This window comes from Anopheles arabiensis, chromosome 2 (genome assembly GCF_016920715.1).
Source record: "Anopheles arabiensis isolate DONGOLA chromosome 2, AaraD3, whole genome shotgun sequence".
In the NCBI taxonomy this organism is placed as follows: domain Eukaryota; kingdom Metazoa; phylum Arthropoda; class Insecta; order Diptera; family Culicidae; genus Anopheles; species Anopheles arabiensis.
This window is the reverse complement of record NC_053517.1, coordinates 104,814,212-104,841,366: the sequence shown is the minus strand read 5'-3', so window position 1 is coordinate 104,841,366 and position 27,155 is coordinate 104,814,212. Positions and strand designations below refer to the sequence as shown.

The window sequence follows — 27,155 nt, the reverse complement described above, 5'->3', positions numbered from 1 at the left end:
CAACACTCCCTCACTGCTCGACAAAGCTACACTTAAGCCACACTTTCGCCCGGCCCGTCGGCGACGACAACGACGAAAACGACGACGGATGGACACCGTTTTTGGGGCGGTTCGCGATTCATTTGAAGTAAATTTAATTACCAGCCTCCCGTGGCCGTGGGGTTCAGCAACCGACGATGGCATCACTTTCGCCAAAAAATCTTTGCCCTCTGATGTCACATTGCCTTACCTGTGTCTTTCGAGGGAGGTTTTTTGTGTGGTCTGTTTCGTGAAGAGTCTTGTACGTAGCTTGTCCCGTGAATCATGATGATGACCGTTCAATTTGGGGGAAACAGCAGAAGCGAAGGTGAAAGTTTCGCTGATGCTGTACTACGCGATGACCGTCCCTTACCAGACAAGAGGCTAAAGGGGGTTAGTTACTTCCCGGTTAGGCTTTCAATTGTCCGGTCATTGTGCGCTTCACGTATCGGTTTACTGTGCACTGTAACTCTTACCTTCATTCATGATTTGTTGGTGCACATAACAGCTGGTAGTTATCTGCTGATGGAGCTTGTAATAGTGGAATCTTTTAAAAAATAGACACCACAACGGTTGAATTTTGCACGGTTGGTCCCATACAAACCTTGTCCTATTCTATTGTTGCTCTAAAACGCATCTATTCATGCCCGACTGGGGGTACGAAACAAAGTCCTTTCAACCCTAACAAAACAGCATCACATATATCAATCCCAGGCCCTACCTTTACTCGCCATCATCTGCCCAACTCCTCCGGCAAGACTTTTCTCATTAGTGGGTTTATTTCTTTGTCTGGCTAATAATAATCACTCACCCATGTTAGTTAGTGTGAATGCACCCGTGAAGGACCTACTTCCCGGAGACGCGTCGTTTCTCGCGTTGTCTCTGCATGTCGCAAACGTCCTTGAGTTCATTGGAACTTTGCCTACGGCTGCGTTCCACGACTGGTTGGATTCACATTTTTGCCGCCAATTTAGTCTGATTAGTTCTTGCGGGCATAATCAGAAAACTTTCGATATACTCTTACTCCACTCCGCGGGCGTGTGTGTGTTCTTTGCCAGTTCGCTGGCAGAATGTGTCGGATTATCACACACCTGGATATGTTAACTTGAATGAAAGATGGAACAAATATGGAAGACAGTGGAGCTTTGCGCGCCTGCTAATGTGACATAAGTCATTCCTCTTAGCGGAAAGTTCTCTGTGACTGTGACACTACTGTGATGGTTATAGTTAGTTATTAAGGAAAGGGAATAGTTTCTGGTAGAAGACGTCTGCTTCAAGCCTGTACAATTTGGGTTAATTTAATTTGGATCATGTTTTATATTTCATTAGACCGTGAAGCTCGTTTTGCCGCTCCACTTTTAATCTAAATCATTTATAAATGCCGACATGTTTTACAGGGTTTTCCAGGAGTTATCATAGCTGTGGGACACTTTATTGACTCTTTCTTACGTGAAATGAACTTAATGTAGTGGGAATTGGACTCTAGAGCATCCTTGTTGCACAACTCTAATATGAATTTCCAAGGCTCCTGTCCAAAAAGGGTGCCGTTGAGTCCAATTTTAATCATATGAAGTTCACTTCCGATAAGATCAAGGAAGTGTCCCACAACTATGAGAACACCTGGAAAACCCTGCAATAATAGATATTCATTCATAAACGAATGATTTCTCTCTCACCAGTACGACACTTCCAGTGACATCAGAATTCGTCCACCAATCCATTCAAATCAGATCAGATCACTCTGTTATTTCCGAAAGGTGACACAATACCGCAACTACGCACCCGAAAGTTCACCTGAGAGATGTCCTAATTTAATTAATTCCTAGCAGCCTGATGGAATCCGCCATCTCACCCCAAAAATCCCATCCATTCCGGCCGTATTGTCGCATGCGGTAAAAGTGTGGTCAAACTGCTGCTGTAAGTCCTGAGAGTCCGGATGGATTTGTCATGCCGAATTTCCAGATTGACACATTTCTTCTTGCCTTTTGTGCGGTGTCAGTTTTTGATTGATGTTGCTCGGTGTTGTAGTGAGGCTGTGAGGGTGAACAATTTGACTATTTGATAATTCTGTTATCGCATCGTTTTTGGTACCGATTTAGATTCGAATTTTGGATGGCTAATAGATATGAAAAATTAAAGTTTTTTCCCCCATTTAGTGTAGTTTAGGTTTGGGTGCGCTGTAGTGTCTTCATAAATAAACAATTATTCCATTTGTTCCTTTCTTCCAGCGCTCCTCGATAGCATCCACACAGTCGCGCAACATCCGTGTCACGGTGCTGAAAAACATGTTCAAAAAGATTGCCCTCACGAGGTCCGCCCTCAAGAAGGCGATCGTGGTGGTGTCCGTTTGTGCGCTGGCAAGCTTCCTGCTGCTGCTGTACTGGAATGACAGTTCCGAGTCGACCAAACCCTCCAGCACGATGGCGATGGGCATCTACAACACGCACATCGTCGATGGTAGCCTGGACGGCGGTCCGATGAGCGCTGGCGATAGCGTCCGGGACAGTGCCATCCCCGTAAAGTAAGTTGTTTCGTTTCCTGCGCATAAAAAGCAATCCAAGAAAAAAGGTCCAAAAAAGTAAATTATAATTGTTGGGGTGTGGAGTGTAATCGAATTTATTGTAACATTTGGTTTGAAGAATTACTTCCATTTTACGGCAGCGAATGAAGCACCAACCACGCCTTTCTCGTTATGCGGGGGGCGCAACTCCCTTTTTGGCTGTGTCTTCTCGCTCTACAATGATGTGGGCAGGAAGCAGCTACCCGGTAGCATACCTTCTCATCGACAAACGTGGGGGTCCCACTTCTACTGCCAACCAGATAATCAACGTTTCGGCACGACAGTTTATGATCCGTGTAAATGTCTCGGACCGAGCCAGTCCGTCACGAGGCTGCCCGTTAACGATTTTGCCTGCGACGATAAAACCATACTAATGAGCGGAAATGGAAGCATAAAGCACAATTAGCTTCCGAATGGCGGTTTTTTTTCTGCTTGGTGTGGTCCGTTGGAAACTCCACAAGAGATGGATGAGGGGTTTACTTTGCTTAAGATCATAAAATTGGTCTGGTTCGGTATGGAAATGGATACATATTTGCTTTGCATGCTTGAGTAAAGTGGTTTGAGCACATTGTAGACAGGAGGCGGGAAGATATTATAATATTGTCACACACTCCAACGCTCCAACGATAGGCTACGACACTAACCTAAATACCTATATTTATTGATCGAATTACTTATTAATTTACTTTCCCTTTTCGTTTGCACAGTCCCATCGAGCGGCTGTGGACGTACCGGTGTGTCAACAATCGGTGCGTGCGGCACCATTTCGTGGATGGGGTAGAGGAGGACTTTGACACGAACAACGCGCACCAGCAGCAGCAGCACGGAGGACAAGCGCCAGCCGGTGCCGGGAGCGCAAACACGGGCAGCAGCAGCAGCTCACCCGGCAAGCGTATCCCCTACCTAACCTGTACAATGACCTGTGGGCCGATCAATATTTGGCCGCAGCCGACCGGTGCCACCACGATCGGTAGCAAAACGTCCCGCTTTCGGCTGTCGGACATGCACGTGAAAATCGTGACCAAGTTCGAGCCGGTCGATAAGCTGCTGCACGACGCGTACGATGTGCTGCGGGCCGAGGTTCGTGCCGCGATGGTTTCGCACGGCGCGACGCTGGAAGAGATCGAGGGTGCGGTGCCGGCGGCGTCCGTCCCGGCTGGGGTGCAGCAGCTGCCCCGGGCGGAGGAACGGTCACTCGCTACGGAGGTGAACGATGCGGCCACGGTGGGAAGGAGTGCCGGTGGGTCAGAAACATCCGGCGTGGGGAAGATTCACTTCTTCAAGCTGGTCAGCGACAAGCGGTACGATGTGGACGCGTTCGAGGTGAACGTGCACGTGGATAAGTCGGGCGATACGCACCTGACGTTGCACACGGACGAGAGCTACAACATGACGGTGACGCGTAAGTGATAGACGAGTGGATGATGTCCTAGAAATTCGAAATTTAAACCTTTTCCGTCCTTTTTTCACAGACTCTGCACGTGTGTTGATCGTAAAAATAACTGCCAACACGTTCTTTGGCGCAAAGCATGGGCTGACCACGCTGCAGCAGCTGATCTGGTTCGATGACGAGGAGCGTACGCTGAAGGTCCTCAACAAGGCGTCCATTGAAGATGTGCCAAAATTTAAGTGAGTCCTCAAAAACCTTGAAATCTCTTTTGGTGTCATATGGTAAGCTCCCTTTCTCTCCCGCAGCTACCGTGGCCTTATGCTCGATACCTCCCGGCACTACTTTACGGTGGACGCGATCAAGCGCACCCTCGTCGGCATGTCCCACTCGAAGCTGAACCGGTTCCACTGGCACATCACGGACTCACAGAGCTTCCCGTTCGTTTCGCGCCACTATCCGCAGCTCGCCCGGTACGGTGCCTACTCCGAGCGTGAGGTGTACACCGCGGACGACGTCCGGGAGCTGACCGCGTTTGCGAAGGTTCGCGGCATCCAGATCATACCGGAGATCGATGCACCGGCCCACGCCGGCAATGGGTGGGACTGGGGTCCCAAGCACGGGCTCGGCGAGCTGAGCCTGTGCATCAACCAGCAGCCGTGGAGCAACTACTGCGGCGAGCCACCGTGCGGACAGCTCAACCCGAAAAACAACAACACCTATCTGATCCTGCAGAAGCTGTACGAGGAGCTGCTGGAGATAGTCGGCCCACTGGATTACTTCCACATCGGCGGGGACGAGGTGAACCTGGAGTGCTGGCAGCAGCACTTTAACGACTCGGACATGCGCACACTGTGGTGCGACTTTATGCTGCAGGCGTACCATCGGCTGCAGCTCGCCAGTGGACAGAACGCGACGGCACCGCGCCTAGTCGGCGTGTGGTCGAGCGGGCTGACCAGTGCGCCGTGCCTGTCGAAGAACACGTTCGCGGTGCAGGTGTGGGGCGGCAGCAAGTGGCCCGAAAACTTCCAGCTCATCAACAGCGGCTACAGTCTGGTGATATCGCACGTGGACGCGTGGTATCTGGACTGCGGGTTCGGCAGCTGGCGATCGACGGGCGATGGGGCCTGCTCGCCGTACCGCAACTGGCAGACGGTGTACAAGCACCGGCCGTGGGAGGAGATGAAGCTGACCACGCTGCAGATGCGCCAGATTTTGGGCGGCGAGGCGTGCATGTGGACGGAGCAGGTGGACGAGTCGATACTGGACGCGCGGCTGTGGCCGCGCGCATCCGCCCTGGCCGAGCGGCTGTGGACCGACCCGACCGAGGAGCGGTACAGTGAGTCGGTGCCGCTCGAGGTGTACAATCGGATGTCGGTGTTCCGGAACCATCTGCTCGAGCTGGGCCTGCGGGCGGAACCGATCTTCCCGAAGTACTGTGCGCAGAACCAGGACGAGTGTGTATGATATTACGCCAACCCGTTCTACTAGATTTTGTGATTGTTCGCTAGAGGAGGGGGGGGGGCACTGTGTGGTTGTGATAGTTTGACAAAAAAAGAGGGCGCTTTGACCGATGTGCTACACGCAATTGTACACGAGAAAGGGAAGCCTGGGCAAGACGACGCGAGGGGAGGGCACATATATTTAGAAAACGCTTGAAACTCATGATATTACTATGACCAACAATCATGTAGCAACAGGAATGGCGGGCGGGAGGAAGGATGAGATGAGGATAGAATTTTTGTTTGTTGTTAGATATTTATGACACGGCGCAGTAGTGTGAGATGCACAGTTGAACCTGTAGAACCGGGAAGCTGCGCAAAAGGTTTAAAACAAAACAAAAAAGAACACACGGTTGTACATAGTTTGTAAATGATTGACGTAGTGTTACGGTAGCTACTTATTCGGAGGTTTCAGCGTAGCGCTAGTAAAACGAGAAACATTGTAACCTGCACACCTACCGTAGCGTTTAATGATCATGATAATAGTACACACGACACCTAGCCGAACGGAAGGAGACAATTATGGTTTAATATGGTTTCTTACCAAGTTTAGTACAGTCTATGAAGAATTAGTAACAACAAAACAAACATTTTGCGCTTACAAACTTACTAACAAAAAACGTGCACACTCACACGGCAACGGAACCAGTAACACGGAAGGTTGTAACTTCTCTAGTAGCAGGCGAGTCTAGCAGATAGGCACGATATACTAACGAGCGATAGAATCATCAATGCAAAACACACGGATCCTTTCTGTAGAGGAGTATTTATATTTAATTTCCCACATACCCTTAGATACAATTCTTTATTTTCCTCGATTCACCATACCTCAAAATGGGAAAATTCTGAAATGGATTTGCACGGCAAACAGAACGTCACGAGGCGCCTGGTAGACGATAGGTGAATTGTATTGGTTCACGCGTACTTAAACGACCCGTGCGCATTGCGGCGTTTGTGTTTTCTATGCTTTACTGTGTGTACAAATTTTCTACAAATTCGTGCATTCTTTTCCAACTTGTTACAAATGCCGATATGATGATGATGGTTGAAATTGTGGTACAGCAATTTTTCAGGATAATTAGTTAAAAAGGAAACGGTAAAGCTGCTTCGAAATGAGCTTTACTATGCGCGTGAAAGTGTGTGGAGCAAGTGCAAACAGCAAAGGTGAAGTAATTTCATGCAAACCCTCCCGATATACCTGTAGACGATTTCGCTAGCATACGTAAGTGTTTAAGTATTTCTTTTATTTTTTTTTGTATCGCCTCCCGTTCATACACTTGTGCGTGTGGTTTGAGATTTGCGCAAGCGATTAGCTGTATCTGTTTCGAGTTATTATGTTTGTTGTTAACTAATGCTTTAATTTAGCAGAAAAGAAAGCATACAGACAATTTGCAGGCGCGCGGCATTTCCGTTTTGCCAAATTGTAATAATAATATTTAACAAAATCCAACAGACACACACAGTCGAAACACTTCTTTCCCACTAAACTAAGTGCACTGTAGGGTTAAGCGTAACGTAGCGGCGTAAGTTAGGTAAACAACTATCTAAAAACGGAAGCTCTAAGCAGCACTTGCAGGACGGAACACTTGTTGTTGTCATTGTCAAACGACCAAAATGCCTGATTGTGAGAAAAGAAAACGTGGGAACGAGAAATTAGGAAAAGCAAACAATATAGTATGTATAGAAACAGGTACACTTTTCTGTCAGAGATTACTGTGAAAAAGTTTGATTTAAAACAGTTAGACACATTTGTTTTAAAACCAACTAGTAGCACACAGACGAACCTTAAAGCGTCAGCGATGTTGATTAGATTCATTGATTTACTACAAAAAACAGAGCGTGAAAGACACAGGAGAGCCATAAATGATTGCGGATATTAAACGCCGAACGAGCAATACACTCATCACCGTGAAAAGCGGGGCGAAAGTTTCGGTTGGATTTAATTGTGTAGCAGAACTTTAACTGGAAATGTATACCGATATGTATCACACGTTCGCGAACGCAAAACTGCGAACGCTTTTGGAAATGAACAAACTTGTAAAAGCAAGCAAGAGAAGAGAGACAAAGTGGGGAAGAAGAAACTAAGCTAAGCCGTTTGCCTTTTGCTGTAATTGCATATTGTTAAGAAATGGAAAACAAAATTCGTGCAAGTGTCACGTGTTCCGTTGGACCCTGTTTCTGATTTCATGCTTGTTTGTTACATTTTTGTTGTCGTTAGTGCAGTGAAATGAAAAGTACAAGCGAGAGGAGGGGCGGGAAAAAGCGCGCGGAAAACTGAGCTTTGCGTCGATAGTGTGAGGATAAGTTATTTACATGTTTTCTTGAGATTCGATCGTAGCGGGCTCTCTCTCTGTCTATCAGTTCCGATTCTTTTTTAAGTAGTAGTGTAATAAAAAGAAAACGAATCATAACTACAACTCACTGGTATAGGTTGAGTTAGTGGAGAGGATGTAGATAATATCACAGAATGTTTGCAGGAGTTCAAATTGATCCGAAATCTCGACGACAAGGACCCACAAAAACGACTGATTGATTGACGACAGTGACAGTGGTTTGTCTCCAAGGAATTCGAATCGTTTGTTGCAACCAGATTGGCTCCGTTACTGCAGCAGAAGCAGCACAAGCACATCCTGCCTCTTTAAATCAATAATGAGCTATTTAACAGCGCAACGAACGTGTTTATTTGTATCGATTCACATTAAACATTAAACTGACCGCTTTGTTAACCCCACAGAAAGGTGGGGGGGGGGGGGGGCTGGCATCACAATAGCGAAACCCCGTCGCAAAACATGGCTCCACAACACAATGTCATTCCGAGACGTGGCCGGGTCCATTCCGTTGTTGCTATTATTTGATTTTTCTGTTTTCACTGCCACCGTGGTGCACTATTGGCTTGCCCTTGCCCGCGTGTTTTTGCCGTTTTCCCACAGGGCACACACACCGGTTCGGTTCGGTTCAAGGTGAGATGGACATTAATTATAGATTTGCTTTCGCATCGTGAAAGGGGGGCGAGAATGAGGGATGATTTGGCCGCCGTTTAGCGTCGTTGCAAATACGTTGCAATTAAATGGCCCCACCTCACAGGTAGCGTTATTAAGCTTTAAATGCATGGAAGAGGGCAGTAACGAGGAAATTATGTTGCATTTTTGAGTGATTTTGTGCAATCCAATCGGGACGGTTGGACAGGGCACGGCATGTCAGTAGTGTATCGGTGACTTTTGAGAGAGTAAAATCTTGTAATTGTGTGTTCTTCGGCTTTTGAGAAAAGTACTTAAGATGTTCTTATCAATTGCACGATGTTTCGTCCTTTTCCAATTTGGGTTTGTTGTGGTGCGGGCAGCAGCAGCAAGTGTCGTTAACAGTACAGAATGTGGAATGAGTGTAGGATTTAATAGTGAGTATTGGAATTGCAGTGTATTGTTAGATTTTATATGGAAGTTTCTGAAGCATTTCGTGAATGTTATTGTCCAACAATGTGTGAGATAGGTAGATTAAGTCCTCACTCTAGGGAACGTTCCTTATTTCTGAATAACTTTTAATTTTTATCAAGAAACATTCTATGGCAAGAATTGAGAAGTTTATGACATTCTAAGCCCAAAGTTGAAAAATGAGAAGTTATTATAATGTCCAGCGTGAGTATGGCTATTGAGAACTGGAAAAATTCAACGGGATCATTGAAGAGCCTAAACTGTGAAGATGTTTTAGATTTGCCTTATCCAAAAAACCGCAACCTACGCATTTCTTTTTCGAAGGTTCTCTTATACTCTATTGCTTGTCTACATGACAGGTAAAGTCCTCGTAAAATGCTTTAAATGTTTGAACTCAGAGCTTTTTTAACATCTTCTTGCTCTTTGGCACAACAACATTTGTCTGCTAAGGCCCTGTGCTTTAGTTTTCAGCGACTTATTGATTACCTATAGCAGGATAGTCAGTCCTACGTGTGGGGGCAAGGTCCTTTTGGGGGTTGAACCCATGATAAGTATGTTGTTAAGTTGTACGAGTTGACGACTTCATCACGAGACCGACCAAGACCTTTTAAAACACGGAAGAATTTATTGGAAGAAGCGTTATGGGATGGTAAATTTGTTATTTTTTCAATTCAGTTTCTAGGTTAGATCATTGAAACACTGTTCACACAAAGTGATAAATATAAGTTATCTTTAACGAATCCAATTCAAAATCTTTAAATCCAACCACGTGTTTTCGCTACACTCTCAACTTTACGAGAATCATCGTAGTCATCTATGTTCCCCGTAGTAACCGTTTCTCCCTCTCGTTTCGCAACAATGCACCACAAACTCCCCAGTCACCGCTTACTATCAGATGCCACCGCTCTACCTCTACGATGACTACGATCGCTGTCTGGACGAGTTCCCCGAGCGGGCCACCTACTGCCTGGTGGACAGCTGGATCGTCCCAAACGACTCCGCACCGCTGTGGTCCGTGATAGAGCAATTTTCCGCCGACAGAAAGCGCAACTTCCGCCACGATCGACTCCAGCGCGGTCTGTGCATGAACCGATGCCACCAGCTGCTGACCCGGTTCGATCCACGCACGCAGATGAAGTACTTCGGCGCTCGCTTCAAACCTAACGATTCTCAGGAGGTAAAGTTGTACGTAGAAATTCGTCCATTCTCTAGAACCCCAATTCTTTCGCCGTGCACACAGATCACGTTCGACCCGAACACGTTCCGCGGGGCGCTCGACTGGCGCAACCGATACCGCCGTTTAGCCAATCAATGTGTCAATTACGAGCTGAAACGTCAGTACTCCCTGATGGCCTACACAACGGTAGAATACTGCACGACGAACCGAGCGCAAACGGACCGGGATGTACGGGTGTCTGCGGTGGTAGCACCACCGGAAGCATTAGGTGACGCGGGCCACATCCAAACGATGAAATATGTATCTTTTCCTTCCTTCACAACGTTGTTCCTGTTCCATTTTTTTCTTCTCAGATAAGATTGATGGTACGTTTCTGTTTGTCCTTGGTACACTGCTCACCCTAACACTGCTGTCCACCGGGTACGATTGCTATCGATACCGGCAAGCGCGACCACACCACGGCGGCACGATTGCGGATGGATTAAAAGATTACTATCGATCCGGATTGGAGCGCCCGGGTGTAAGCCGTAGTAGGTGTTCAAAAGCCATCTTCCTGCACATTGGAAGCCTTTTGTTTACATCCTTTGCCCTTTCAGCCACCGTACTGCTCGTTGCGTTTTCCCTTCCCCGGAACTGGCATCTACTAACGACGGCGCGTAGAAAGGCGTCCAGCACCGCCACGAAAGATTTGCGCTTCATACAGTCGGTCCGGTTTCTCGTCATGTACCTCGTCATCGCCGGCCACTCAATGCTGTTTAATTGCATCTTTCCGCTACAGAACCCACAGTACGTCGAGCTGGTAAGATGACAAATGGTTGTTTTCATTACAACAAAAATGCATTTTTAATTATTTGTTTGTTTTTGTTACAAACAGAACTATCGCCGTATCATTACGATGCTGATATTCAACGGCATTACGGTGGTGCAGACGTACTTCACCGTGAGTGGATTCCTGCTGGCCGTACACTTTGTGGATTTTGCCGAAAAGCAGCGCCGCTTCCGCTGCTGGGACTATCTGCAAAGTATTGTGTATCGATTTTTAAGGTAAATATACCTTTTTTTTAAATTAAAAACACGTCAAATCAAACCTTTTTTATTTGCTTGTAGATTAACACCAGCTTATGCGTTTATGCTGCTGCTCGACGCCACCTGGCTGATCCGGCTGCAGGACGGCCCGATCTGGAAGCGGGTGGCCGAAACGGAGCGCACCTACTGCCGCACGAACTGGTGGGCCAACGTGCTGTACGTCAACAACTACGTCACCGTATCGGAACCGGTACGTTTCGTTCGCGATTGGCCATCGAAGTAGGCCCGCAGCGTCGTATGCGGGCTTCCCATCACGTACCGTTAGCGTTAATTGTAGTGAATCGTTGAGGTGGGCTAAGTTGGCTATGAAGTACAATTTACACACCCTTGTTTTGTTGTTGTCATTTAATGGTTAGTGTAATGAGGTGATATCGGTTGTTTAACTGTGGCGGAACACATTCATTTAGCTATCATTTTAATGGTAGCACGGTGTAATTGATCATTATTATTATTACAACAGTGAAGGTAGCATTTAATAGATTAGGATATATAATTTCCGCGCTCTTTGCAGTGTTTACAACAGACCTGGTACCTTGCGACTGACTTTCAACTGTTCGCCATAGGGCTTGCCATTCTCGCACTTACATGGCGCTATCCGAAGCTGCTTAAACCGTTGCTGGCCGTCGCCGTGCTGGGAGCACTTCTAATACCGGCCATCGTTACTTACGTCAATCGTTTCGAAGGCGTCGTCATCTTACGACCAGAGTAAGTGTGTGTGTTCTTTTCTGTCCCCCAAAAACTCTTCCGTAATGATGTTTTTACAACTCCCCCAAGAGCGCTCAAGTATGTGCTGTGGTATGATCCGATGTACCGCAAGATGTACATCCCGACGCACACCAACTTTGGCAGCTATTTGGCCGGTCTCATCGCCGGCTTGCTGTATCACAGGCTGAAGCGCGCCAACTTTGATGCCGGTCGCCATCGGGTAAGGGAGGGACGGCGAAATCAGCAGAAAAAGGAGTTCAAAACGGTTTAAATGTATAAATTCAAAATTTGTTCTTTTTTTTTCAGGGCTTTCACACGCTCTGGTACGTATCGCTTCCGACCGCAATCGTCCTGCTGCTGTCGGCGTACATATTTTATGCGTACGATTTTGAAAAGCCCGCGCTCTGGATAGCGGCCTACGCGGCACTGGCGAAGAATCTCTGGGGTGCCCTTTTCGGCGTACTGTTCGTCGGGCTGGCGTTCGGTGTTGGGGGTGAGTGTAAAGGCATACGATTCTGCTAGCGCCAGTGACTAGTGATAGCAATTGTCTTGTTTTTTTCTTTGCCCCTTTTAAAGGATTTCTACGAACGGCGCTGAATAATTCGATCTTTCGGCCACTCGGCAAGGTGACGTACTGTGTGTTCCTGTGCCATCTGTTTGTGATACGCGTCACGCTGGGCAACATCCGGCAGCCGATCTATGTGAGCGATATGCGAATTGTGAGTGATGACAGAGGGGAAGTGAACCACAAAGAAGGAAAGGATGTTCAATGTTTCATATTGTTTTTTTAGCTTGTTTCTACCTCCTCGACGCTGGTACTGGCGTACATTATGGGAACGTTAATGTGCCTGCTGATCGAAATACCATTTTCCAACGTACAGAAAACGCTGTTCTTCTATAAGCCGGGTAAGTCTAGTTGTTAAAATAAGAGCCTTTGTAAGTTTATTTGAATTATTCTTTTACAATTCTTTGATTAGAAAACATCTACAAGGAAGAGATACAGCTGGTCTGCAATGGTTGCGCTAACGAATCAAATCCAACTGCAAAGAACACCAAGGAAATAGAACAAGAATCGTAAATTATAAGAATAACATTCGAAAAAAGGTTTGTATTTTACCATCATTAAACAAATTTTGCCTTAAAAACTTACTAATTATAGTAAAATCATCAACCGATTCTAGCAGCTTTTACATTCTATTCCCTTGCTATGCATCCAAGCAAATAGTACCCAACATTACAAAGTAACACACGCCTCCATGCAAACACGGACCCGCTAGTGACGCACACACGGGCCACTGTTTTAGTTTCAATGAGTACTGTCGTTTTCTAGACCCCTTGTGCCCTTCACTGAGCGTTTGGAGTTGATAGGTTGATCCGATTTCTCTGCCTGGCTGGAGCAAATTAGCAACATGGAGAATCGATTATGGCTAAGCAGTTTCTAGGAAACGGTGCACCAGCACCAGGGAGGAAAGCAGTTTAGAGTTACGCACCACAGGAAATGGATACGATTTCAAGCTACAAGCCTATTGAAAGCTTATGTTTATGTCTGAGCTGACTTTAGAGTGGAGTTTTAAGTGAACCAGTTCCAGAATCAGGATAGAAGTGGACCGATTAGTCTGCGGAGTAGGTTGCTTTTGTTGGCTACGCATACGAATGTGCGTCCTATTCATGAGGGTCGTTAGTGAGCTTCGAGTACAGGCAGAGTGATTTCGACGGGATGTGAGCACGGAGCGGCTTTTTCAAAAGTACGTTTTAAGTAATACACTAAGGTGCTAGTGTCAGGGGCAGCATTTTGAGAGAATTTATTTATGCATAATATGCAGTGTTCCAGACATTGTAGCAATTTTAAGAAGCATGGAAAATAATTATGAAATATGTAGAAATGCTCCAAAGATGAAATATTAAAGTAAAATACACACCAATATCTTCCAAAATATGTATTAAAATATTTTTATATTTTAATATTGTCTTTTTTTTTACTTCTTGGCGAACACACGACTTCCGAGACCATTTTTAGTACATAGTAGCCATTTTAGTGTTATTTTTGCCAATAAACGTGTTTTATAATTGATCACATAGACCCAACGGGAAGATAAAAATAAATCAGCAATTCAAATTATGCAACGCGACCTCCTTTAATAACTGTTTTGCTTCTACTGTGGGATAGAAATTATTCAAATGTCCCACAAGCTCATACGCACAATTGTCTACTACCTTTAGTGTTGTGTCTACTGGAATCAACTGCAGTAAGCTCACTGCAGGCATTAGAAGACTTTTCTAGACCTTTGCAGTGCTTTGCAAAGGCAGCAAGGATACGGGAACAAGGTACTGGGTGGAAAATTCCACATCACACCCCATCAAGCTGTGTCATATCATTTATCTTTTTGCCCGGACTGCAGCCTGTCATTGCAGTCTGTCTCACCTCACAGGAGGGCTGGGAACCTATGTTATTACTGCTGGTGGAGGAATGTGCCGGACATCGGGGATGTAATTTAACTACAAACGTGAGATTCTTTCGCTTGTTGTGTGCGATATGGCGTCGTAGGAAGACAGCGGGCGTGTTTGAATTTAAATGGTGCTTTCAATATCGATCATCTCCAATCAACGAGCTAACCTTTGAAGGGTTAATTGATCTAGTGTAGGGTTATCGGGCAAGATGCAAACTTCTGGTTTAGTTCTGGCCAAAGTCGCAAATTCATTCCTCACATTCTTTTTGCCCACCTTGCCGCCTACTTTGATGAATGCGTTTCGCGCGCGCACGCAAACCGGTTTACCTAACGCGACGTTAGTGCGTGACGCTACGCGATGCGCGACAGCCGCGCGCGTGAACAGCGCCCAACGTTGATGAACAGCTGATGACCTTGTAGGCGCGCGAAGGTTCGTGACTGTGCTCAGGGTGTGTGAAATATGAGAGCTTTTCTAATGTGCACACTCCTTTTCCTCCTCTTTAAGGGACCATTTAGTGTTCGTTGATTGATTTCGCAAGTGAAAAATGAACCGTTGATCGATCATTGGCGTTCATTAAACAAAACCCTTCCATTATTACACTTAAAGCGCCATAATTTACACTAAAATTGCCAAAAAAACCATACACTCACCACTTGTCGGACACTTTCGCTCTCTAACACTTACAATTACCGTGTATGTGGGCATGGCCGCTGAAGCTATTGTAGGGCAGTGTGTCAAATGATGCGAACGCGAGCTTCACGCAATCCCTGACGCAATGTGCAATAAATGCTCACCTGAGATACTTAATCATCTTTATGTTGCTGGAGAGAGAGAGAGAGATGGAGAAAAAAGAATGAAAGAGAAGCTGTTTGCAAATCACAATACAACAGGGCATTTCTTTGTAGTGGGCTGTACAGAGGGAGAGCGAGAGAGATCGTGTGTAACCGTTTGTTCTCGTGATCGTGAAAATTCCTATTAGTCATTAATTTGGATTTTCAACTGTGGAGGCTTCCCTTGTTGATCGGAAAATATGAAAATTTTCCTAAATTTTGTTGATTGTTAGTCATAGTTATGGAAAACACTTTATGAAAAATAACCCACTTTATGAAAAATGAATAATAATAATTTCAGTACTGCTTTATAGCTTCATTCTAACTGAAATTCAATCTGATCGGGTTTTCCTCCACTTTTGTGAGACAATTTTTTCCCAATTAAACATATTGTTAAACATATTGTTTTCAGCTCACAGCATCTCCAACTCCCTCAAAAACAATCCATTCTGCCTTGAACGATCTGATCACCACGGAAGCCGTGGAAATTGAAAATCCAAACCGAATAAACAACAAATTAAAACACTAGGTCAATGTTACGCAAAGTAGGGGAAATCCGTGCTTCCAAGCATTAATGATTAGAAACCGATTTGTGGATTTGTTTGCAAACGGCGAGATGAAATCGAAAGCATCGAAGCATTGCCGGAAAATGCGTGATGAATTGATGAAAAGAAGAGAGAAAGAGGGAGTGATCAAAATCTGTCCACTGATCACTGACTAAAAACGAAGAAAAGCTACCGAATGAACCGTAACACGATGCGGCCTCTAGACGGCTTTGGCTCCGTTGCTTGCAAGTATTAGAGAGAGAGAAAGGCTTTGAAGAGGTGTTTGCGTGTGTTGATTTGCAAATGAGGATAGAAATGAAATGAAATGCAGCTTTATGCGTGAATTATGACGCATGATCACCGACAAAGGCTCACTTCCGCCTGGACGAACACGTACGCGGCTAGGAGAACAAAATGAGAGTGGTGGGAAACCGAATGGCTGATGATAGAACGCATGCGGCGGTACGTCATAAACACCTGCATAAATGTCGACTAGCTTCCCCCGTTTGCTTGGCTGTGGGAGGTGGCCTGAGGTGGCCACCGGTTACAACACCTGCGCGAACCGAGCGTCCATGTCGATCAATTTCGCAGTCCAAGATCAGTCCAGCAGGCGCTGCTGAACGTTGAAGTGTGTCGCATCGCCCCGTGGTGGTTGAAGCCTGAGAGTGAAATTATTGATTTTAAAGAGCTATTGATTACTAAATGATTATAAAATTAAGTGTTTTTGAAACAAATTATGAAGTTTCCATTCCTTCGAAATTCACCCTCCCCAATGATCAGCTTGGTTCGGCTTTCGGTGCTCTGTGTCGGTTGGCATCTAGCAACCGTAGATGCGTTCGATGTGTTGCTAGGATATAACAGTGAGTTTGGGACGTGGTAGGCGTTCGTTCGATGTGATCGTTCATATTCTGTTTTCGTTTGTTTGTTTGCAGAAAGTGAATATTGGAAAATTCCGCAACTACAACTGTACGACAGTATTGAGCAGTGTCTGCACAACAAGCCCGAGGGTGTGTTCTGTGTCGCGAAGGTGGTGATCAAACCGGACAGCCGGTCGGAAATATGGCGGCTTATTAAAGTAATTAAAGAACGCGCTTTGTGGAAATATTTGAGGCATTTTAACGTCCTACTGATGTGGTGATGATCAGTCGATGTGTGTCGTTTCTGTGTGTATGTGATAATGTGTTTGTTTGGGTTTGTTCCAGAAATACTCCAAGTATACGTTCCAGTACAATCACGATGTGCTTACGCGTGGCGTGTGTCTTGACCGGTGTAAGAGCGTGGTGGAGCAATTGGGTCCCGAAGCAGAGAGGTTATATGTGCCAAAGTTTAACGTTTCCAAGCGGGTAAGTTTGAGATTCTGGTGCTCTTAGTCACTATCGCTTAACGCTTATCCGAATCATGGAGAAGTCAATCAGCTTCATTGATGATATTTGAGTAATTAGGTTTGAATAATAACCTATCCTTGGAACTAATATCATAGGAAAAGACTGTTCGAGATCAGAAAAAGGGTGTCATTAAGGCTTAAGCCGTTGGATACAAATCAATTCCGAGAACATTTTAAACCTAGCAACAATAAGAAGGATTAAAAAATACATTTGGTTAGGCTGTTAGAGACCAGGGCACACTTTTAATTTGAATTTCCTTTTCTAAAATTTTTCAACATTTTTCTTCATCCTCCAGTATGCCATTTCGGATTGGTTACTGCCAAATGTTACCCAATACCGCCGTGCCTACGGATACCTTATGAATGTGTGCCAAAACTATGACCTTCGCACACGCTACAACCTGTCCGGGTATGCGGAAATCGAAGAATGTACTACCAATGAGAATTTGGACCGACCAATGGGTAATGGTTTCGCGTATAACACTATAACCGTTAATTAATAAACATCTTTTTTTCATTTTCCAGACACTCTGGATATTTGCTACATGATACTGCTTGCTTTGCTGCTCCTGCTTGCGATCAGCTCCCAGTGCTACGACAGTTGGCTTGCGCGTAGATCCAGCGACGACGAAAACTACTACCGAAAATCGCACAAAAGTCGTGGTACGATTTGCACTTTCTTAGCGTCACACCGCACCATACCACTCATCCAACTTTAGCCGATTGCTTACCTTCACAGTGGCAACCCTGGCGACTGCCTTTTCGCTGCGCCGTAACTGGGCCCGGCTAACGTACAAAGCGTCCCGCTGCCAGTACCAGCAGGATTTGGACTTTCTCGATCTGGTTCGTGTGCTGACGATGAGCTTCATACTGCTGCTGCACGTGTTTATCGGGATGGCCATGTTTACCGCCCAGAATCCACTAGCGATGGAGCAGGTAAGGGGGAAAATCCATCTTCAATTTGAGGTATTGCTTCAGTTCCTTTTCTTTCTATGCTTTCCATCCAGTTTTCGGCCCATCCGTTGTCGCAGATGCTCTTCTCCATAGCCCCGTTCCAGGTGGACATGTTCTTCTGTGTTAGTGGCCTGCTGCTAACAGTGCAGTTTCTAGACCACACCGAAAACAAGCGCTTTCGCATTAGCATTCTATGGCAAGGGCTGATCAATCGCTATCTGAGGTAAAGAAAACGCCTAGTAATACCTCTTTGGGATAACATTTCAAACTCAATCTCCACTTCCAGATCGCTTCCCGTGTACGCCGTACTGATGCTCTTTACCGTATCTCGCTACGACACCTACCAGACGACACCGTCGGCGTACAAAATTATGCCCAAAGTACGACTGATCTGTCGCCGCAAGTGGTGGATCAACTTCCTGTACATCAACAACTACTATCAGCCGGAAGAACAGTGTCTCATACACACCTGGTATCTGGCCGCGGACTTTCAGCTGTTTGTGATCGGTTTGGCGGTGCTGACGTTACTGTGGCGCTTTCCCAAAGCCACCTTCTGGACGGCGGTAACGCTGGGTGTGGTAGGAGTCGTAGTGCCCATGATCAACACGTACCTGCACGCCATGGATGCAATGATGCCACTAACAATGAAGTAAGTTTCTTAAAGCGTTTGGAGGTGATTTACACCCAAACTCACTGTTGGAATATTCACAGAGGCAACGAGTATCAGCTCTGGTACGATGAATACTTTGTGAAGACTTATCAGGCAACGGAGACGCACTGCTGCAGCTACTTTTGCGGCATGATCGCAGGGTTGCTGTATAACAAGATCACACGCAAGGAGTTTACACTTCCACTCGGTACGGTAATGTGTCGTTCTTTACCGACTGCTACGAAGCTATCCGGTGCTAAAACGATCTCTCCTTCTATCATTCTAGCTAAAGAATGTATTCACATTGGCGTACATTTCCATCATTGGATTCGCCCTGCAGGCGCCACTGTACAACATGATCCAGTTCAGCAAACCTTCGCTCTGGATGGCAATCCTGTCGGGCGTGCATAAGCTCTCGATTGGTTCGTTCTACTCGATGGCCTTCCTGTTGCTTACCTTTCACGATCGTACGTCAGCCGTGCGACGGTGGTTCAGTGGAAATGCGCTGAGCCGTGCGATGGCACGGCTCGGTTTTGGGTTCTACCTGGTGCAGATGTCTGTCCTGAAGGTGGTGTTCGGGAACTATCCAGAGGATACACGCATCAATGTGCAACTTATTGTGAGTGTTCGTTACATAGCGACAAAGCAAACCAATTTATTGTTATTCCTATCTTGTTAATTTTAGGTTTCAACGTTTTGCTCAACATTCATCCTGTCGTACAGTATCGCACTAATTGCTTTCATTTTTATAGAAAAGCCGTTCGATGTTCTATTCAAACTGCTGCTAAGCTCTGGTAAACCACGGCGGTCCGAGCTTGAATCAGCGTCGGTTAGCAAGCAGTCAGCAATTGGTAGCATTTCGGTGATATCTTCGGCGAAAGAGAACGGACATGCTAAAGGGAATGGCATACAGAAGGAAGTGAAGTAGAAGCTACGTTCCCTTGAGAGGATTTTTTATTTAGCATTTAAAGTTAGTTTACCCTTTAAACGTATCATTCATTCGAGTGCCACCATGTCACCTAAAGTAGTTTGAAAGCATTTTTAGACGTACGCAATTGATCGGGCTAGAAAATTGAACAAAATCACCATGATAACGTCCAAAATTGAACGTAAAAATGAGAGTATAGGTACATTTTAGCGATCCTTATCATAAGTAGCTCATAGAGGTCATATTAACTTGATAGTAACACCTAAGACGATTAAACTGAGCCCTCCTTTTCACTCCTTTTTTAAAGCACATTGCTGCTCTGTTTTGTCTGTTTGTGAAGATTTGCGTGCACCTAAGAAAGAAAGCAAAGAGCATTAGGAATCAATTCAGCATTTGAGAGCTTTCCTTTCCTTACCTAATAATCGCTTGAAAATGGCTGCCGCTGGTAGCTCAACCATCAAGGCGAGTAAAAGCGCCACCCCGTAACACACGATCCACGTGTACAGAACCGCTTCAAACTGAAAGGAATGGTAAAGGATTGAGATTAAACGAATTTTGCATTCAAAGTACCACTCCACTTACGAAAATCTTCCAACTAAAGCCCGTTCCATTGCCGGATGCATTTTGTGTCAGGCTTTTCAGCACATTAAACTGCACCATAAACACACCGAACGAAAGGCGACTAAGCAGCTGCAGCGCTGGATGGAAGTGGATCCACGAGTGACGACCCTGCCACACCTTCGCACCGTACAGGATGCCCACCGCACACATGGCACCCCAGCAGCAACGATGAACCGCTCCGTAGACAGCATTCCATAGCATTGGTTCGCTGTAGTCGAGGGCATAGAACAGAGGAGAAGCGGCAGCTTGTAGCAGGACCATTGCTGGCGGGAGCCATTTCAGTAGTCGGGAAGAAGTTGTATCACCCGAAAGCCAGGGAATGGACGTTGTACGATAGCGATGGTACGCAAGGCCGGCAAACAGTCCACTGAAGTAGCTGCAGGTGTGGGGATGCGAGAGCATGTAATCGTTCGTAAGAACAGGATGAACGTAGAAGATAAACCGGAGCTGTCTGAAAGAAAGGTTGATCGTTTTTTAGAGAGTTCTTGGAGTTCTTTTGAGAGAAATTGAATAGAGAAATATTTACTTGAAATTGGCAAGGATCACTCCAGGCAGTTTGTGGTGGTACAGATTCACGATGGGAGCTGCTATCGAGAAGATACTGGCACTGGTTACCATCGGCCACAGCAGACGTGGATGACGGTTGATCAGTATCAGCAAAGGTAGACCGGCCAGAAAGAATTGAAAATCGGCCGCCAAATGCCATGATTGTTGCATACACTAACGTCACCGAAAAATTAGAGAAATTAGGTCCTTAAATGATAGAAAGCATTAGGAATAGGTCGTTTTTTCCCTTACCATAGAGCTGGCTTTGAAGTAATTATTTAAGAATAAAAAGTTCAACCACCCGTTCGTCCGACAGTTGTCCCGCTCCAGTGCAAAGTACCGATAGTCACCCGGACCCCGAGCAAACCAATCGAGCCACGACACCTGATAAAGCCACACCACAAACAGGACGGGAAAGATACGTACATAGCGCATCACCACACCCTTCCACAGGAACGACCAACCGACACGGGTTGCCCTTGAGCTGGCAAACTCGAGAAAGTGTACCGCCAGCATCACACCACTGATCGTGAAAAATGTATGTACCTGAAATGGAAACACGCTGACAGCGATCAACGATAGCGGAAGACCGTAAAACTCTTCCAACGGACGCATGTTCGCTGTTGGCGCTGCCACATACGCCATGGACACGTGGATGGCCAGTATGATAAACACCGACAGCATGCGGAAGATCTCAACGAAAGCAAAATCACGCTGCAGTTTCGTCCTGGGTGGTGTTACGAGCTGTGACCAGCTTCTTTGGAGTGCAAACTCCATCCACAGCGCGTTGGTGGTGGTGGTTGTGGAGCGTCTTGCGTGGTTTGCTTTTGTAGTGGCGCTCGTTTCGTTATTGTTGTCCAATGACGGTGATGGTGGTGGTGGCGTGTGCCGCCATTCGAGGTAACTTGCGTACCCAACCAAACCGCACAGTGTTGCGATTAGTGATAGAAACAGCACATGATACGCATCGATCGAGGGGTGCTGTGTAGCCGCAGTTACACATCGTTCCAGCTCGGAGTGGCCGGACAGATTGTAGCGCTGTTTGAGCCGATGGTTGACGCAGATGTTGAGAATTCTCCCGTACTGGGTCCGATATTTGGGAAGCCCTGTTTCTGATGGGATTGAAAGCAGATGCTGAAATGTTGAAAATACAATCACACATGTTAAAATAAACACTTAACGGTGGTGGCCACTTCAAAGCTTAAGGCAAACACCTACGTAAGGTTTCACTGTGATTGGTTCCGTTTCAAGAGTGGCCTTGACGGAAGAACTTAAACCATCGAGCAGGCGCACACACCGATCGACGCACAGTCCCCGATCGAGCAGAGAGTGTTCGTGGTAGGAAGGATTCTTGGAGTATTGCTGTTGTAAATACACAAAATTTAATTACTTTAGGTGCAGGAATAGATCTACCTTCACTGATCACACACTCACTGCTATTGCACGCCACACGTCGGAGCTTTCCTCCGGCTTAAGGACCGTTTTCACTACACAGTAAGCACTCGTGGGATACTTTTCGAAACATTCAGTTACATTTTCATAATGAAACAACGCCGGCATCAGCTCATAATCATCTGCAAATGGGGATCTGTATCGTCCGCTACCTGTGTTTGTGGCCAGATGCTTACCTGGGGCGTTCGCAATACGTCCAGAAATGTTTGCAACCAGGAAGTTTAGCACCAAAATCACACGAGTTAGCGCTACGGCTGACAAGGCCATTGTTAGGGAAGAAGCACCGATGTGCACCGTTCGGATGTTGGAAGCTGTTTGAGCTGTACCGGTTTTGGACAAAACCCCGGAACTAAAGCGAAGATGTTCTTTCAGGGGGAGAACACACACACACATACAAACACACACACATATATGTTTTATTTATTTGCTGTGACCAGTGAAGATCACTTCTGGTATGAATTGATCCACTTCACCTTTGGCAGTGAGTGGTTTTGGGTGAACGAGAAGGAATGGGTGCAATATGATCGCTCTGTTTATCTGTTTATGACTCTCTCTCTCTTTCTCTCTCTCTCTCTCTCTTTCTCTTTTGATTAGGTTTATCAATAAAAGACATTGGAAAAAAAACCAATAAAATTATTAAATTTCTACAGAATGTTTCGGAAGCATTCAGAAAACCTTGTGAAACAACTAAAGCACCATGAGAAATGCTCTAAACACAAAACGAATATGCTTTTTAATCATAAATAACCCTAATTCGTTTTATGTTCTGTAAATTATAAAAGAAAACATGTAAATTATAGTTTATTTTATCTTGAAATAAACGATCTTGTATAGAAAAACAACCATACATTTAAAATAGTACCCATTTTAATTTTCCTAGATGTTAAATCGGTTAAGCACTGCACTAAATCCCATGGAAAGCTGTTTAGTCGACATTTTGTATTATAGTTTTTATCAGACTGTTCTTCATGTTAGCTGTTTTGCTCATAGCAACAGAACAACATATTTCTTTTTATGTGTTTTACTTCTATAAGTCCATTTTTAAGCCCTTTTCTCTCTACAATCACATTGATTTGATATGTCTTTACAATTCTGAAAAGAAATGTGTGGTCTTAAACGATTCGCAAGCTAGTTTCCGCTTGTGCCTTGAGAATGCCGTCAGTCATCGTTTCCTACCGAAGAATATCCACTGCAGCCACTTGATTGCCGTGTTTTCATAGGTGTAATGCAGTACAACAGACAGTACGTAGGTAATTCCAAACACCTTTACTGCTTTTTGAATCTAAAATACAAAATTGAATTAGTTTTTGGTTGATGCTTTCATGTCATACCATATCATTCATTTTACCAAAAACCATGGCGTGATGATTGTCTCTACTGCGCTACTATAAACGATGCGCATGATTGGGAAATGTGTAAAGTAAATGCAATAGTAGAGCGCTGCACCAATGCGCACCACCCGTGGAATGTTGAAATTTGTCGCTAAAATAAAGTTCAAATTTAATTCAAATACAAAATTGCCATTTATATACGTTTTCAATCATACCTCTCTCTGTGAGTGAAATGCGCAAAAATGAAGCACTAATAAAGCACGCTCCGGAGAGTTTGTACGCTGAATAGCAGAGTGCTAACCACCATCGCGAGCTTGGCTGCGATTCTTCGTTCGAAGCAACGATCGTCGCGTATATCATTACGACGAGCATTACGAACGATAGCTTTATGGTAAGAGTTATGTAGTGTAACAGCTGCTTCTGCTTCTTAGCACTGTCACCAATGCGCTGATAGCGATCGTACACGATCCCAGCCATTAAGCCAGCTACGCTCCAGGAAAGATTGTTGTAGAAAGGTGTGTAAAGCTGCGACATAAAGCGGCTGCCGAGCAGGAAGAAACGCATTTCGTGAAGGTTGGAAGGTCCTACCGGGTCAAAGTCAGTGTAAAGGATAGTTAGAAATGGTCCGAGAAAGGAGCACACCGTTAGGAGTGCAAGAATTGCACCGTTGTGCTTTGGAAATCTGTAAATGGATTGTTTTATATTAATTCATGATCATTCTGTTTTCGATCTACTACAAAACTACCTGAACATAAGTTGAAGTGCTAGTGCGATCACAACGTACAGCTGCATATCGGCACTAACGTACCACGAGTCGGGCAGGCACTGTAAATGAACAACAACACAAAAAGAGATCGCAAACATCTCACAACTACACACGCGCGCGCGCACACGAGCGTTAAGGTCATTTTACCGGCCGTTGCATGTTGAAGTTCGAAATGAACAGCACGTTCATCCACCAGTACGATCGGCAAAAGCCCTGCTCGACGATCAGCTGGCGCGAAAGGAGGGGCCCACCGCCGGCGAAGCGATCGTACACGAGCGCACCGAACGCGACCATCAGCAGATTCACGGGCATCAGTCTTATCAGGCGGTGGCTAATGATTGCACCGAGTGTGGGTCGTTTCGATGGGTCACCGTGCAACAGCTTGACCGTCAGCAGCATCGAGCTCATCACGAAGAACGCCAGCATGAGAAAGGGACAGAAGAGGCGCCAGAATTTCGCATACGGATGTGCAATTACCTGTGATCAGAGGGAGCAGTTTGAATGAATGAAATGAAGCTAGCGTTGTGTGTCAACAGCCAGTCTCACCTCCTCTAGCAGGTCAATGTTTTTCATTGGCATTAGAAAGGAACCGAACAGGCAGCAGTGTGCCAGAACCACACCAACCGCACCGAAGCATTTGTACAGATCGAACAGCACGATCTGCTTGATCGGTTGGGTTGACTTTGCAGGCGAACACTCTGGTAAGATCCAACGGCGTGCGTTTAGGGCCAGCACAGCAGCAAGTACTAGCGTTACAGCAAGCGTAACGCCTAACGCTTGCTCGTACACTGGTTTTGGATCACTTTTCAGACAGTATTCTATCTCACTGTACGCCCGTAGGTGGGGATAGCGAGCTATTAGCCGGCTATTAATCAGCTCACTAGCTGCCAGCTCCGTCCGTACATCCGGGTGCATCGCCGGCGGGAAGTACGATCGGTTGAGTATGTAGCGATCGGACACATTCCAGCAATTGGAGGGAAATTTCACACTCACTGGCATTGTTTCAACTTCCACAGTCCTTTGGGCGTGTGACAAACAGACGCCTCTATCGAGAAGTGTCCTGCGGAACTGTTTTACATCATTCACTTTCAGGCACTCCACTGCATCCTCCCTTGTGAGTAGCACACGCACTACACAGTACCAGTCTTGCTCCGGGGCTATCGCACACTCACGCCAATCCTCCAGCTCATACAGTGCCGGCAGCTCATTCTGTTCTACCGCTAACGTAGAATGCACTAACCGGGTAAGAACTACTTGTAACACCACCACTAGAACTGTTGCTCGCTGGCAGCTCATCGTACAGCTGGAAGCGTTCGGAGCACACTGATGTTGACCGACGACCCGGCTCTCCGGCACACCGTACTATCAGACGGCGCTGGAAGCAAATAATTATCAGTTAGGTCGGATTCAGCGGTTCATAATGTGTCACGCCGGTTTGTGGCTGGAAGACTTACAAGTTATGATGCTTATTGATTTTTTGTCCCGCTGAAACAACCAACCAGTGTCGTCTTAATGGGTGACTTGTGGATGGTCCGCGGCGAGCGTGGGTCACATTTGAATGCACCGTTTCCTTTGGCGACAGTTTTGTTTTTATTTGTTGCGTTGGAAATAAAGTTCCTGCTTTGATTAAAATACGGAAAGCAAGTAAGGGACATTAAATGGAATAGGTACAGAGTGTGTCCAATTAAAAATGAAATGAGTTCAAGTAATGGTACTTGAAATGGTTTTTTTCGTGCATCATATTAATAATGTTGCAAAATGCTGCGGCTAATAACTTTAACGCTTATCACAAAATGCTGTGCCTCGAAATAGTGTGCTAATTTGTTGAAATAAAGTGCATTTTGCCTGTCGACTTCAGTTCACCTTACTGATTGAAAGTTCATTCTCTTAGCGTTAGTCATCAGAGTAGGTACTGGAACAGTTGCTCTATTGGGACAGGTTTTTGATCCGTTCAATGACTTCAACAGGTGTAGTTGTTGAACTGGAATAAAAAAGGAACTGTTTTAAAACCGATAAGAGTTTTGAGAGATGTTCCAAGTTTAGGTACTCTATCAGTTCCAGGAACGATATGGACGGTCAGTTATAGGATCGATATGAGTTTCAGGATATCCGTTCCAGAGCAGGTATGGGTTTACGAACAGTTCCAGGAATGTTGTTGGTTCGAATTCAGTTACTAGGCCGGTATGAGTTCAGTATCGGTGCCATGATCGACATTAGTTGAGAAACAGTTACACGACCAGTAGGACCATTAACCCCACATTATGTATTATGATTTATATTTAAAGAATTTGGAACTTATTTGGAATCGGGATCAGTTTCAGAACCGAGTTCAGATCAGCTATTAGACCATTAAACGTTAAACACCTGGTCCAATATGGGTTCAGTATCTACTCCTGCAACCCATGATGATTTTAGGATATGGTTCACGATCAGTAAACGTTTAGGATAAGTTTCTCTGGATGCTCCGCTTCGATCAACCAATAAAAAAGGTTGATGAAAAAAAAACAATGAAGTTAAGCCTAAAATGATATGAAATTTGAAATTACTCAATGTTTCTTTTACATGCTTTGAAAGAAAGGAAAACGGTAGCAAACTATGATAAAATATATTTGAAATAAACCATTATCTGTATTTGTAACCTGTATCAGTACCATTGGCAAATGCATTTTCCTCTTCCACTGCGTGTTGACACATCTGCTTAACATATTAGTTATGCATACAGAACAGCGTTCTAATACCAACAACTAGTTTGATTGCATTCCTCCCTTTTGCTAGTGGGAGAAGCATTCTGCCATCAGTTTGTTTGTTTGAATTAATTCACTTACATTTGCCGGCAAG

The 27,155-nt window shown here is 45.4% G+C and overlaps 5 protein-coding genes and 1 long non-coding RNA gene across 21 annotated transcripts in view; 3 read left to right on the top strand and 3 right to left on the bottom strand.

Annotated features, from left to right (window-relative positions):
- The window catches only part of LOC120906224 (probable beta-hexosaminidase fdl), a 39,785-nt gene extending 31,901 nt beyond the window's left edge, over positions 1 to 7,884 (top strand). For all 13 annotated transcript variants that reach the window (XM_040317758.1, XM_040317755.1, XM_040317746.1 and 10 more), the window contains 4 exons: positions 2,247 to 2,539; positions 3,286 to 3,980; positions 4,051 to 4,207; positions 4,274 to 7,884. In XM_040317758.1, the coding sequence (XP_040173692.1) occupies positions 2,247 to 2,539; positions 3,286 to 3,980; positions 4,051 to 4,207; positions 4,274 to 5,432 (2,304 nt within the window). In that variant the 3' untranslated portion in view covers positions 5,433 to 7,884. The remainder of the gene's footprint in view (positions 1 to 2,246; positions 2,540 to 3,285; positions 3,981 to 4,050; positions 4,208 to 4,273) is intronic.
- A 792-nt stretch (positions 7,885 to 8,676) lies between these two features.
- On the top strand, positions 8,677 to 13,799 carry LOC120893775 (nose resistant to fluoxetine protein 6). 3 transcript variants are annotated; one of them, XM_040295876.1, is made up of 13 exons: positions 8,677 to 8,861; positions 9,774 to 10,072; positions 10,136 to 10,340; positions 10,426 to 10,871; positions 10,947 to 11,116; positions 11,180 to 11,348; positions 11,670 to 11,863; positions 11,933 to 12,083; positions 12,170 to 12,356; positions 12,440 to 12,582; positions 12,655 to 12,769; positions 12,841 to 12,964; positions 13,046 to 13,799. In XM_040295876.1, the coding sequence occupies exons 1-12, from the start codon at positions 8,744 to 8,746 to the stop codon at positions 12,939 to 12,941; spliced, it is 2,298 nt and encodes a 765-aa protein (XP_040151810.1). In that variant the 5' UTR covers positions 8,677 to 8,743; the 3' UTR covers positions 12,942 to 12,964; positions 13,046 to 13,799. The 3 variants fall into 3 exon arrangements, with proteins under 3 accessions (XP_040151810.1, XP_040151808.1, XP_040151809.1); XM_040295874.1 differs by having other exon boundaries at positions 12,841 to 12,967; positions 13,048 to 13,799; XM_040295875.1 differs by having other exon boundaries at positions 12,841 to 12,967; positions 13,045 to 13,799.
- On the bottom strand, positions 9,497 to 11,251 carry LOC120893780. The gene is made up of 3 exons (XR_005738152.1): positions 11,161 to 11,251; positions 10,945 to 11,087; positions 9,497 to 10,868 (listed from the first exon to the last, which is right to left on the bottom strand). It is a non-coding gene; the product is annotated as an uncharacterized LOC120893780 (long non-coding RNA).
- A 1,784-nt stretch (positions 13,800 to 15,583) lies between the features above and the next one.
- On the top strand, positions 15,584 to 19,910 carry LOC120893778 (nose resistant to fluoxetine protein 6-like). The gene is made up of 11 exons (XM_040295879.1): positions 15,584 to 16,546; positions 16,619 to 16,761; positions 16,889 to 17,029; positions 17,367 to 17,532; positions 17,596 to 17,733; positions 17,810 to 18,006; positions 18,078 to 18,247; positions 18,311 to 18,673; positions 18,736 to 18,886; positions 18,960 to 19,292; positions 19,359 to 19,910. Exons 1-11 carry the CDS (start codon positions 16,423 to 16,425, stop codon positions 19,599 to 19,601), a joined length of 2,169 nt encoding a protein of 722 aa, XP_040151813.1. The 5' UTR covers positions 15,584 to 16,422; the 3' UTR covers positions 19,602 to 19,910.
- On the bottom strand, positions 19,594 to 22,619 carry LOC120893776. Of its 2 annotated transcripts, XM_040295878.1 has the most exons (8): positions 22,397 to 22,619; positions 22,203 to 22,342; positions 21,987 to 22,130; positions 21,021 to 21,902; positions 20,749 to 20,942; positions 20,184 to 20,673; positions 20,017 to 20,119; positions 19,594 to 19,953 (listed from the first exon to the last, which is right to left on the bottom strand). In XM_040295878.1, exons 1-8 carry the CDS (start codon positions 22,611 to 22,613, stop codon positions 19,892 to 19,894), a joined length of 2,232 nt encoding a protein of 743 aa, XP_040151812.1. In that variant the 5' UTR covers positions 22,614 to 22,619; the 3' UTR covers positions 19,594 to 19,891. The 2 variants fall into 2 exon arrangements, with proteins under 2 accessions (XP_040151812.1, XP_040151811.1); XM_040295877.1 differs by having other exon boundaries at positions 22,203 to 22,619.
- A 306-nt stretch (positions 22,620 to 22,925) lies between these two features.
- Positions 22,926 to 25,676, bottom strand: LOC120893779. The gene is made up of 6 exons (XM_040295880.1): positions 24,864 to 25,676; positions 24,465 to 24,794; positions 24,297 to 24,376; positions 23,767 to 24,233; positions 23,569 to 23,702; positions 22,926 to 23,502 (listed from the first exon to the last, which is right to left on the bottom strand). The coding sequence occupies exons 1-6, from the start codon at positions 25,611 to 25,613 to the stop codon at positions 23,383 to 23,385; spliced, it is 1,881 nt and encodes a 626-aa protein (XP_040151814.1). The 5' UTR covers positions 25,614 to 25,676; the 3' UTR covers positions 22,926 to 23,382.
- Between the last annotated feature and the right edge of the window lie 1,479 nt (positions 25,677 to 27,155).